This window comes from Mus caroli, unplaced genomic scaffold (assembly GCF_978045245.1).
Source record: "Mus caroli unplaced genomic scaffold, Mus_caroli_1 scaffold_20, whole genome shotgun sequence".
NCBI classification, from domain to species: domain Eukaryota; kingdom Metazoa; phylum Chordata; class Mammalia; order Rodentia; family Muridae; genus Mus; species Mus caroli.
Genome location: NW_028227275.1, coordinates 22,207,792 through 22,220,105, shown reverse-complemented (window position 1 = coordinate 22,220,105; position 12,314 = coordinate 22,207,792). Strand labels below are relative to the sequence as shown.

The 12,314-nt window shown below is 39.4% G+C and overlaps 1 protein-coding gene across 3 annotated transcripts in view; it reads left to right on the top strand.

The window, feature by feature from the left end:
• Positions 1-1,480: 1,480 nt before the first annotated feature.
• LOC110288016 (cytochrome P450 2C18-like) overlaps positions 1,481-12,314 on the top strand; it is a 50,543-nt gene continuing 39,709 nt past the window's right edge. For 2 of the 3 annotated variants that reach the window (XM_085834198.1, XM_085834199.1), the window contains exon 1: positions 1,508-1,675. In XM_085834198.1, coding sequence (XP_085690324.1) covers positions 1,508-1,675 — 168 coding nt within the window. Of the gene's footprint in view, positions 1,676-12,314 lie in introns of all 3 variants that reach the window. The other variant, XM_085834200.1, reaches the window with a different exon arrangement.

Below are 12,314 nucleotides of genomic sequence, written 5' to 3'. Positions count from 1 at the left end.
TTCTTCTTCTTCCTCCTCCTCCTCCTCCTCCTCCTCCTCCTCCTCCTTCTTCTTCTTTTTGTCATCCTTCTTTCTCTTCTTCCCCTTCTCCTCCTCCTCCTCCTCCTCCTCCTCCTCCTCCTTCTTCTTCTTCTTCTTCTTCTTCTTCTTCTTCTTCTTCTTCTTGTCATCCTTCTTTCTCTTCTTCCCCTTCTCCTCCTCCTCCTTCTCCTCCTCCTCCTTCTCCTCCTCCTTCCTTCTCCTCCTTGTTCTCCTCCTTGTCCTCCTCCTCCTCCCCCCTCCTCCTCCTCCTTCGTTTTCCTTTTTTTTTTTTTTTCCAAGAGAGGGTTTCTCTGCATAGCCCTGGCTGTCCTGGAACTTATTCTGTAGTCCAGGCTGGCCTCAAACTCAGAAATCTGCCTGCCTCTGCCCCCCAAGTGCTGGGATTAAAGGCATGCACCACTATTGCCCAGCAACACTCATCTTCTATTGCACACAGTTGTTCTGCTCATGGGTTTGTTTTCTGTTGTGTATCATTTATTTTTTTTGGGGGGGAAATGACAAATTAAAATACATTAATAACATTCTGAAACCTATAATTTTCTGAGTTGTTGTAACCAAGTTCTCTGAGGTTCAGTCTTTCTTCATTTTGGAGAAGAAAATTGATTTTTTTATTGTTTCTTTGTGAGAATATCCTACTGTATTAACCTCGAAGTAATAGAAGGTGTTCATTTAATGTGGTACTTCTTGCTTTATAAGAAGTGCAGAGGATTTATAAGAGGGCAATTTCTAATGTGGTATATGTTTTAGTTGATGGGATTATTCTGATGTATAAGTAATAGTGTATAACAGTGGTTATCAGACATCTAGGACTAAGTGTCAGGATGACAGGCTCCTGACAGAAAGTTCCCTTCCATATTTGAAATATAAAATGTTATCGTCTATGTTTCAATCTTAAAATTTATCTTATGATAAAAATTATCCTCATTATTTTAATTAAAAGCTTATTGTATTATCATTCACAGTATATGTTGTTTGATATTTTATGTTAGTGTCTTTGTAATGTTAGTATATTATTTGAAAACTTTTTCTGTTGTGTTATTTGTGAAAGAACAGTTAATGTTTTATACAATATAAAATTCCTTTTTATTCACCAGTTATATAAAATATTAAACTTCTATAATATTATAAGTTCTCTAGTGTTCATTAAATTAAGACCTCTGAATTTTTTACAACTTCCAATTTTCTATCATGAAATACCTTTACTGTTTCTTTTTCAATTGTGGCTACAAAGCAGGAAATGCTCTCACCTAGATTTTTCAAACCCAACCCATTATAAGGATATGCTGTTGTATGAGAGCAAAGGAGCCAGCACTTTAATCACTATGTGGAACAAAGTCCCCTGGGAGGAGAGATTAAGTGTTGTTTCTGGTTGGTCTGTTTTGTATCAGAGACTTACGTATGTATTAGCAGACTTCCTTATATAAGCTTTTGGTTATGTGCACAGTCATATCTTGAGAAGCAAGCAATGGTTCTAGGTGTGTTTCTGGGGCTTCTTCTCACATGTCTGCTTCTCCTTTCACTATGGAAGCAGAATTCTCAGAGAAGAAACCTTCCTCCTGGCCCCACACCGCTCCCCATCTTTGGAAATATTCTTCAGCTAGATCTTAAGGACATCAGCAAATCTCTGAGGAATGTAAGTATACATTTTCTTTTCCCAGAAGCACTCAAAGGGAATTAAATGGGGCCAATGTTTAAGTGAAAAGTATGGCTGGGCATGCTCTATACAATAGAGAATTGGAAAAATTGTTACCTAAGCTTGATGGGCTAGTTGTATTTTTCATCATGTCACTCTCAGAAATTATAATACGAGGCACTGTGGTATGACTAGTTAAATATTAAAGGCTCTTTAGTAGAATGAAAATCACAGTGTAGTAAAGTTGCAGTTTTTCCTTCTTAATACCTTCAGTTAATGGCTGAAGGAAAAACAAAGGAAGTAGTTAGAGATTTCCTTCACATATTTTAGCCATGCATGTTCCATAGAATGTGCAAACAAATGTGCAAAACAAATTCTCTGAAGAATTAACATCCATCTGATATCCAGAAAGTAGCTGTGCGTCTGAACAATATAAAAAAAAAATGACAGGACTAAGTAGTCATTCAGGACTCAGTAGTTGCTATTAGAAGTCTTTTCAGTCTGAACACACCCTTTTCTGGGAACAAGAATGTGGCATGTGTTAGAACTTGCTTCTGGAAAATGCTGTACCTTCTACAGATTTTCTCTTTGTTCATAATGCTTGTAGTCAGCAAAGCAGCCTCAGTGATGAAGACATCTTGGTATCACTTAAAATACAGAATAGCTAAAGCTAGAGGGTAGAGTATAGATTAACTTGCATCCTTTTGTATTCAGACACATTGTTACACCAGCAATATTTGTTGAAGATGCTTTCTTTTTTTCATTGCATATTACTGTCTTCTATAAAAATAAATAATAATAATTAAAAATGTCCATAGGTGTGTGAATATATTTTTGGGTCTTTAATTTAATTCTACTGATACACCTGTCTGTTTTTATTACAATGCCATGCCATTGTATTACTATATGTGTGTCTTAGTGCTTGAAATCAGGGATGCTGACGCAACCAGACATTCTACAGGATTATTGTAGCTATATTGGAGTTTCTGTTTTTCCATATGAAGTTAATAATGGTCCTTTCAATATCTGAGAGTCCTTTTGTTGAAATTTTGAAGGAAATTGCATTGAATCTGTAGATTGCTTTTGGTAGTATAGATATTTTACTTAGTTAATGTTAGCAATCTATATGCATTAGAGTTCTTTCCATCTTCTGATCTTCCACTTGTTTTTTTCATTTTTTATTACATATTTTCTTCATTTACATTTCCAATGCTATCCAAAAAATCCCCTATACCATCCACACACCCTGCTCCCCTACCAACCCTTCTTGGCCCTGGCATTCCCCTGTACTGGAGCATATAAAGTTTGCAAGACCAAGGGGCCTCTCTTCACAATATGGCTGACTAGGCTATCTTCTGCTACATATACAGCTAGAGACACTAGCTTTGGGGGTACTGGTTAGTTCATACTTTTGTTCCACCTATAGGGTTGCAGACCCCTTCAGCTCCTTTGGTACTTTCTCTAGCTCCTCCATTGGGGGCCCCCTGTTCCATCCTGTAGAAGACTGTGAGCATCCACTTCTGTGTTTGCTACGCCCCTGCATAGTCTCACAAGAGACAGCTATATCTGTGTCCTTTCAGCAAAATCTTGCAAGTGTATGCAATGGTGTCAGAATTTGGAGTCTGATTATGGGATGGATCCCCTGGTATAGCAGTCTCTAGATGGTCCATCCTTTTGTCTCAGCTCCAAGCTTTGTCTCTGTAACTCCTTCCATGGGTGTTTTGTTCCCAATTCTAAGAAGGGACAAAGTGTCCACACTTTGGTCTTCATTATTCTTGAGTTTCATGTGTTTTGCAAATTGTATCTTGGGTATTCTATGTTTCTGGGCTAATATCCACTTATCAGTGATTGCATATTAAGTGACTTCTTTTGTGATTGGGTTACTTCACTCAGGATGATATGCACCAGATACATCCATTTGCACAAGAATTTCATAAATTCATTGTTTTTAATATCTGAGTAGTAGTCCATTGTGTAAATATACTACATTTTCTGTATCCATTCCTATGTTGAGGGACATCTGGGTTCTTTCCAGCTTCTGGCTATTATAAATAAGGCTGCTATGAACATAGTGGAGCATGTATCTTTATTACTTGTTGGAACATCTTCCCAGGAGAGGCATTGCTGGATCTTTTGGTAGTACTATGCCCAATTTTCTGAGGAACTGCCAGACTGATTTCCAGAGTGGTTGTAGAAGCTTGCAATCCCACGAGCAATGGAGGACTGTCCCTCTTTCTCCACATCCTTGCCAGCATCTGCTCTCATCTGAATTTTGATCTTAGCCATTCTGACTGGTGTGAGGTGGAATCTCAGAGCTGTTTTGTTTGCATTTCCTTGATGTTTAAGTATGTTGAACATTTTTTCAAATGTTTCTCAGCCCTTCGGTATTCCTCAGTTGAGAATTTTTTTTTTTTAGCTCTGTACCCTATTTTAATGGGGTTATTTGAATATCTGGAGTCCAACTTCTTGAGCTCTTTGTATATATTGGATATTAGTCCCCTATGAGATTTAGGATTGGTAAAAATACTTTCCCAATCTGTAGGTGGCCTTTTTGTCTTATTGACAGTATCTTTCGCCTTATAGAAGCTTTGCAATTTTATGAGGTCCCATTTGTCAATTCTTGATCTTACAGCACAAGTCATTGCTGTTCTGTTCAGGAATTTTCCCCCTGTCCCCATATCTTCAAGGCTTTCCCCCACTTTCTCCTCTATAAATTTCAGTGTCTCTGGTTTTATGTGTAGGTCTTTGATCCACTTAGACTTGAACTTTGTACAAGAAGATAAGAATGGATCTATTTGCTTACTTCTACATGATAACCACCAGTTGTGCCAGCACCATTTGTTGAAAATGCTGTCTTTTTTCCTCTGGATGGTTTTAGCTACCTTGTCAAAGATCAAGTGACCATAGGTGTGTGGGTTAATTTCTGGTTCTTTAATTCTATTCCACTGATCTACCTTTCTGTTGCTGTACCAGTACCATGCAGTTTTTAAAAATATTTTTCATTAGGTATTTTCCTCATTTACATTTCCAATGATATCCCAAAAGTCCCCCATACCCTCCCCCCCCACTCCTCTACCCACCCACTCCCACTTTTTGGCCCTGGCATTCCCCTATACTGGGCCATATAAAGTTTCCATGACCAATGGGCCTCTCTTTCCAGTGATGTCTGACTAGGCCATCTTTTGATACATATGTAGCTAGAGAAAAGAGCTCTGGGATACTGGTTATTTCATATTGTTGTTCCACCTATAGGGTTGCAGATCCCCCCAGATCCTTGGGTACTTTCTCTAGCTCCTCCATTGGGGGCCCTGTGATCCATCCAATAGCTGACTGTGAGCATCCACTTTTGTGTTTGCTAGGCCCCAGCATAGTCTCACAAGAGACAGCTGTATCTGGGTCCTTTCAGCAAAATCTTGCTAGTGTATGCAATGGTGTCAGCGTTTGGAGGCTAATTATGGGATGGATCCCTGGATATGGCGGTCTCTAGATGGTCCATCCTTTTGTCTCAGCTCCAAGCTTTGTCTCTGTAACTCCTTCCATGGGTGTTTTGTTTCCAATTCTAAGAAGGGGCAAAGTGTTCACACCATGGTCACTTGATCTTTGACAAGGGAGCAAAAACCATCCAGTGGAAAAAAGACAGCATTTTCAGCAAATGGTGCTGGCACAACTGGTGGCTATCATGTAGAAGAATATGAATTGATCTATTCCTATCTCCTTGTACTAAGGTCAAATCTAAGTGGATCAAGGAACTCTACATAAAACCAGAGACAGTGAAACTTATAGAGGAGAAAGTGGGGAAAAGCCTCGAAGATATGGGGACAGGGGGAAAATTCCTGAATAGAACAGCAATGACTTGTGCTGTAAGATCGAGAATTGACAAATGGGACCTCATAAAACTGCAAAGCTTCTGTAAGGCAAAAGACACTGCCAATAAGACAAAAAGGCCACCAGCAGATTGGGAAAGGATCTTTACCTATCCTTAATCAGATAGGGTACTAATATCCAATATATATAAAGAACTCAAGAAGGTGGACTCCATTTTTTTTTTTTTTAAATCACAATTGCTCTGTAGTACATCTCGAGGTCAGGCATGGTGATTCCCCTGAGGTTCTTTTATTGTTGAGAATAGTTTTTGCTATCCTAGGTTTTTTGTTTTCCCAGATGAATTTGCAAATTCCCCTTTCTAACTCAGTGAAGAATTGAGTTGGAATTTTGATGGGGATTGCATTGAATCTGTACAATGCTTTTGGCAAGATAGCCATTTTTACTATATTAATCCTGCCAATCCATGAACATGGGAGATCTTTCCATCTTCTGAGAAATTCTTCAATTTCTTTTTCAGACTCTTGAAGTTCTTGTCATACAGATCTTTCACTTCCTTAGTTAGAGTCACGCCAAAGTATTTTATATTTTTTTGTGACTATTGTTAAGGGAGTTTTTCCCCTAATTTCTTTCTCTTCCTGTTTATCCTTTTTGTAGAGAAAGGGCATTGATTTGTTTGAGTTAATTTTATATCTAGCTACTGTACTGAAGCTGTTTATTAGGTTTAGGAGTTCTCTGGTGGCATTTTTAGGGCTACATATGCATACTATCATATCATCTGCAAATAGTGATATTTTGACTTCTCCCTTTCCAATTTGTATCCCTTTGATCTCTTTTTGTTGTCAAATTGCTCTGGTAGGGCTTCAAGTACTATATTGAATAGGTAGGCAGAATGTGGGCAGCCTTGTCTAGTCCCTGATTTTAGTTGGATTGCTTCAAGTTTCTCTCCATTTAGTTTGAGGTTAGCTATTGGTTTGCTGTATATTGCTTTTATTATGTTTAGGTATGGGCCTTGAATTCCTGATCTTTCCAAGACTTTTATCATGAGGGGGTGTTGGATTTTGTCAAATGCTTCCTCAGCATCTAACGAGATGATCATGTGGGTTTTGTCTTTGATTCTGTTTATATAGTGGATTACATTGATGGATTTCTATTTGTTAAACTATCCCTGCATCCCTGGGATGAAGCCTATTTCATCATGATGGACGATCGTTTTGATGTGTTCTTGGATTCGGTTTGCAAGGATTCTATTGAGGATTTTTGCATCGATATTCATAAGGGAAATAGGTCTGAAATTCTCTTTCTCTGTTGGATCTTTGTGTGGTTTAGGTATCATTGTGGCTTCATAGAATGAATTGGGTAGAGTGCCGTATGTTTCTATTTTGTGGAATAGTTTGAGGAGATTTGGAATTAGGTCTTCTTTGAAGGTTTGATAGAACTCTGCACAAAACCCATCTGGTCCTTGAATTTTTTTTTTTTTGGTTGGGAGACTATTAATGACTACTTCTATTTCTTTAGGGGAAATGGGATTGTTTAGATTGTTAAACGGATCCTGATTTAACTTTGGTACCTGGTGTCTGTCTAGGAAGTTGTACATTTCATCCAGGTTTTCCAGTTTTGTTTGGTATAGCCTTTTGTATTAGAGTTTGATGATGCTTTGGATTTCCTCAGGTTCTGTTGTTATGTCTCCCTTTTCATTTCTGATTTTGTTAATTAGGATACTGTTCCTGTGCACTCTAGTTAGTCTGGCTAAGGGTTTATCTATCTTGTTGATTTTCTCCAAGAACCAGTTCCTGGTTTGGTTGATTCTTTGACTACGTCTTTTTGTTTCTACTTGGTTGATTTCCGCCCTAAGTTTGATTATTTCCTGCCATCTATTCCTCTTGGGTGAATTTGCTTCCTTTAGTTTTTGAGCTTCTAGTTGTGCTGTCAGGCTGCTAATGTATGCTCTCTCTAGTTTCTTTCTGGAGGCACCCAGGGCTATGAAATTTCCTCTTAGGACTGCTTTCATTGTGTCCCATAAGTTTGGGTGTGCTGTGGCTTCATTTTCATTAAACTCTAAAAAGTTTTTAATTTCTTTATTTCTTCCTTGGTCAAGGTATCATTGAGTAGAGTGTTGTTCAGTTTCCATGTGAATGATAAGTTTTTATTACTTATGTTGTTATTGAAGATCAGCCTTAGTCCATGGTGATCTGATAGAATGCATGGGATAATTTCAATATTTTTCTATCTGATTCGGCCTGTTTTTTGACCGATTATATGGTCAATTTTGAAGGCGGTATCATGTGGCACTGAGAAGAAGGAATATCCTTTTGTTTTAGCATATAATGTTTTGTAGATTTCTGTTAAATCAATTTGTTTCATAACATCTGTTAGTGTCCATGTGTCTCTGTTTAGTTTCTGTTTCCAGGATCTGTCCATTGATGAGAATGGGGTGTTGAAGCCTCCCATTATTATTGTGATGTGCAATGTGTGCTTTGAGCTTTACTAAAGTTTCTTTTTTTTTTTTTCCAATTTATTTTTTTTAATTAGGTATTTTCTTCATTTACATTTCAAATGCTATCCCCAAAGTCCCCCAGACCCCCCTCCCACTCCCCTACCCACCCACTCCCACTTCTTGGTCCTGGCATTCCCCTGGTTCTTTTTTTTTTTTTTTTTAATATTTTTATTACATATTTTCCTCAATTACGTTTCCAATGCTATCCCAAAAGTCCCCCATAGCGCCCCCCCACTTCCCTATCCACCCATTCCCATTCTTTTGGCCCTGGCATTCCCCTATATTGGGGCATATAAAGTTTGCAAGTCCAATGGGCCTCTCTTTCCAGTGATGGCCGACTAGGCCATCTTTCGATACATATGCAGCTAGAGACAAGAGCTCCGGGGTTCTGGTTAGTACATCATGTTGTTCCAACAATAGGGTTGCAGATCCCTTTAGCTCCTTGGGTACTTTCTCTAGCTTCTCCATTGGGAGCCCTGTGATACATCCAATAGCTGACTGTGAACATCCACTCCTGTGTTTGCTAGGCCCCGGCATAGTCTCACAAGAGACAGCTATATTTGGGTCCTTTCAGCAAAATCTTGCTAGTGTATGCAATGGTGTCAGCGTTTAGAAGCTGCTTATGGGATGGATCCCTGGATACGGCGGTCTCTAAATGGTCCATCCTTTCATCACAGCTACGAACTTTGTCTCTGTAACTCCTTCCCTGGGTGTTTTGTTCCCAATTCTAAGAAGGGGCACAGTGTCCACACTTCGGTCTTCATTCTTCTTGAGTTTCATGCGTTTAGTAAATTGTATCTTATATCTTGGGTATCCTAAGTTTTGGGCTAATATCCACTTATCAGTGAATACATATTGTGTGAGTTCTTTTGTGATTGTGTTACTTCACTCAAGATGATGCCCTCGAGGTCTATCCATTTGGCTAGGAATTTCATAAATTCATTCTTTTTAATAGCTGAGTAGTACTCCATTGTGTAAATGTACCATAATTTCTGTATCCATTCCTCTGTTGAGGGACATCTGGGTTCTTTCCAGCTTCTGGCTATTATAAATAGGGCTGCTATGAACATAGTGGAACATGTGTCCTTTTTACCGGTTGGGACATCTTCTGGATATATGCCCAGGAGAGGTATTGCTGGATCCTCCGGTAGTACTATGTCCAATTTTCTGAGGAACCGCCAGACTGATTTCCAGAGTGGTTGTACAAGCTTGCAATCCCACCAACAATGGAGGAGTGTTCCTCTTTCTCCACATCCTCGCCAGCAACTGCTGTCACCTGAATTTTTGATCTTAGCCATTCTGACTGGTGTGAGGTGGAATCTCAGGGTTGTTTTGATTTGCATTTCCCTGATGATTAAGGATGTTGAACATTTTTTCAGGTGTTTCTCTGCCATTCGGTATTCCTCAGGCGAGAATTCTTTGTTCAGTTCTGAGCCCCATTTTTTAATGGGGTTATTTGACTTTCTGGAGTCCACCTTCTTGAGTTCTTTATATATATTGGATATTAGTCCCTTATCTGATTTAGGATAGGTGAAGATCCTTTCCCAATCTGTTGGTGGTTTTTTTGTCTTATTGATGGTGTCTTTAGCCTTGCAGAAGCTTTGTAGTTTCATGAGGTCCCACTTGTCAATTCTCGATCTTACAGCACAAGCCATTACTGTTCTATTCAGGAATTTTTCCCCTGTGCCCATATCTTCAAGGCTTTTCCCCACTTTCTCCTCTATAAGTTTCAGTGTCTCTGGTTTTATGTGAAGTTCCTTGATCCACTTAGACTTGACCTTAGTACAAGGAGATAGGAATGGATCGATTCGCATTCTTCTACATGTTAACAACCAGTTGTGCCAGCACCATTTGTTGAAAATGCTGTCTTTCTTCCACTGGATGTTTTTAGCTCCCTTGTCGAAGATCAAGTGACCGTAGGTGTGTGGGTTCATTTCTGGGTACTAAAGTTTCTTTAATGAATGTGGCTGCCATTGCATTTGGAGCATAGATATTCAGGATTGAGATTCTTCTTGTAGATTTTAGCTTTGAAGAGAATGAAGTGCCCCTCCTTGTCTTTTTTTGATAACTTTGGGTTGGAAGTCAATTTTACTCGATATTAGAATGGCTACTCCAGCTTGTTTCTTCGGACCATTTGCTTGGAAAGGTGTTTTCCAGCCTTTCACTCTTAGGTAGTGTCTGTCTTTTTCCCTGTGGTAGGTTTCCTTTAAGCAGCAAAATGTTGTGTCCTGTTTGTGTAGACAGTCTATTAGTCTATGTCTTTTTATTGGGGAATTGATTCCATTGATATTAAGAGATAGCAAAGAAAAGTAATTGTTGCTTCCTGTTATTTTTGTTTTTAACTTGGTATTATGTTCATGTGGATGTCTTCTTTTTGGTCTGTTGAAGGATTACTTTCTTGCTTTTTCTAGGGTGTTGTTTCTGTTCTTGTGTTGATGTTTTTGTAGAAAGATAATGTGTAAATTTGTTTTTGTCATGGAATACTTTGTTTTCTCCTTCTATGGTAATTGAGAGTTTTATTGGGTATAGTAGCCTATGCTGGTATTTGTGTTCTCTTATGGTCTGTATAATATCTGTCCAGGATCTTCTGGCTTTCATAGTCTCTGGTGAGAAGTCTGGTGTAATTCTAATAGGCCTGCCTTTATAGGTTACTTGACCTTTTTCCCTAATTGCTTTTAATATTCTATCTTTATTTAGTGCATTTGTTGTTCTGATTATAATGTTTCTGGAAGAGTTTGTTTTCTGGTCCAGTCTATTTGGAGTTCTGTAGGATTCTTGTATGTTAATGGGCATCTCTTTCTTTAGGTTAGGGAAGTTTTCTTCTATAATTTTGTTGAAGATATTTGCTGGCCCTTTAATTTGAAAATCTTCATTCTCATTTATTCCTATTATCTGTAAGTTTGGTCTTCTCATTGTGTCCTAGATTCTCTGGATGTTTTGAGTTAGGATCTTTTTGCACTTTCTTTGATTGTTGTGCCCATGTTCGCTATGGAATCTTCTGCACCTGAGATTCTCTATTCCATCTCTGGTATTCTGTTGCTGATTCTCACATCTATAGTTCCTGCTTTCTTTTCTAGGTTTTCTATCTCTAGAGCTGTCTCCCTTTGGGTTTTCTTTATCCCTTCTACTTCCCTTTTTAGATCTTGGATGGTTTTGTTCAATTCCATCACCTGTTTCATTGTGTTTTCCTGTAATTCTTTTTGCATTTTGCATTTTCTTTGATTATTGTGCCGATGTTCTCTATGGAATCTTCCGCACCTGAGATTCTCTCTTCCATCTCTTGTATTCTGTTGCTGATGCTCGAATTTATGGTTCCAGATTTCTTTCCTAGGGTTTCTATCTCCAGTGTTGCCTCACTTTGGGTTTTCTTCATTGTGTCTACTTCCCGTTTTAGGTCTATTTGGTTTTGTTCATTTCCATCACCTGTTTGGATGTGTTTTTCTGTTTTTCTTTAAGGACTTCTACCTGTTTGGTTGTGTGTTCCTGTTTTTCTTTAAGGACTTGTAACTCTTTAGCAGTGTTCTCCTGTATTTCTTTAAGTGAGTTATTAAAGTCCTTCTTGATGTCATCATGAGATATGCCTTTATATCCGGGTCTAGGTTTTCGGGTGTGTTAGGGTGCCCAGGACTGGCTGAGGTGGGAGTGCTGGGTTCTGATGATGGTGAGTGGTCTTGGTTTCTGTTAGTAAGATTCTTACGTCTGCCTTTCACCATCTGGTAATCTCTGGAGTCAGTTGTTATAGTTGTCTCCGGTTAGAGCTTGTCCTCTCATGATTCTGTTAGCCTCTACCAGCAGACCTGGGAGACTAGCTCTCTCCTGAGTTTCAGTGGTTAGAGCACTCTCTGCAGGCAAGCTCTCCTCTTGCAGCGAAGGTGCACAGGTATCTGGTGTTCGGACTTGCTTCCTGGCAGAAGATGAAGGCCCAAAACAGGGCCTGTCCCAGAAGCTGTTAGCTTCTGTAGTCCACACTCTCAACTGTGCCGAGTAGTCTCAGTGGGATCCAGGAACCAAGATGGCTCCCTCAGGTGCTCTGGCAAAGCCCTCCTGGGCAGGGCGGACACCTCTCCTCTGGCAGGGAAGGTGCCCGGATGTCTGGAGTCCGAAATGGGATCTGCCTCAGAATCTCTGTGGCTCCTGCCTGTCCCAGAAGCTGTTAGCTTCTGTTGTCCACACTCTCTCCTGTGCAGACTAGTCTTTGCGGGATCCAGGAACCAAGATGTCTCCCACAGATGCTCCCAGCAATGCCCTCTCCTATAATTCTTTAAGGGATCTGTTTTTGTTTCCTCTTTAAGGCCTTCTACCTGTTTAGCCGTGTTCTCC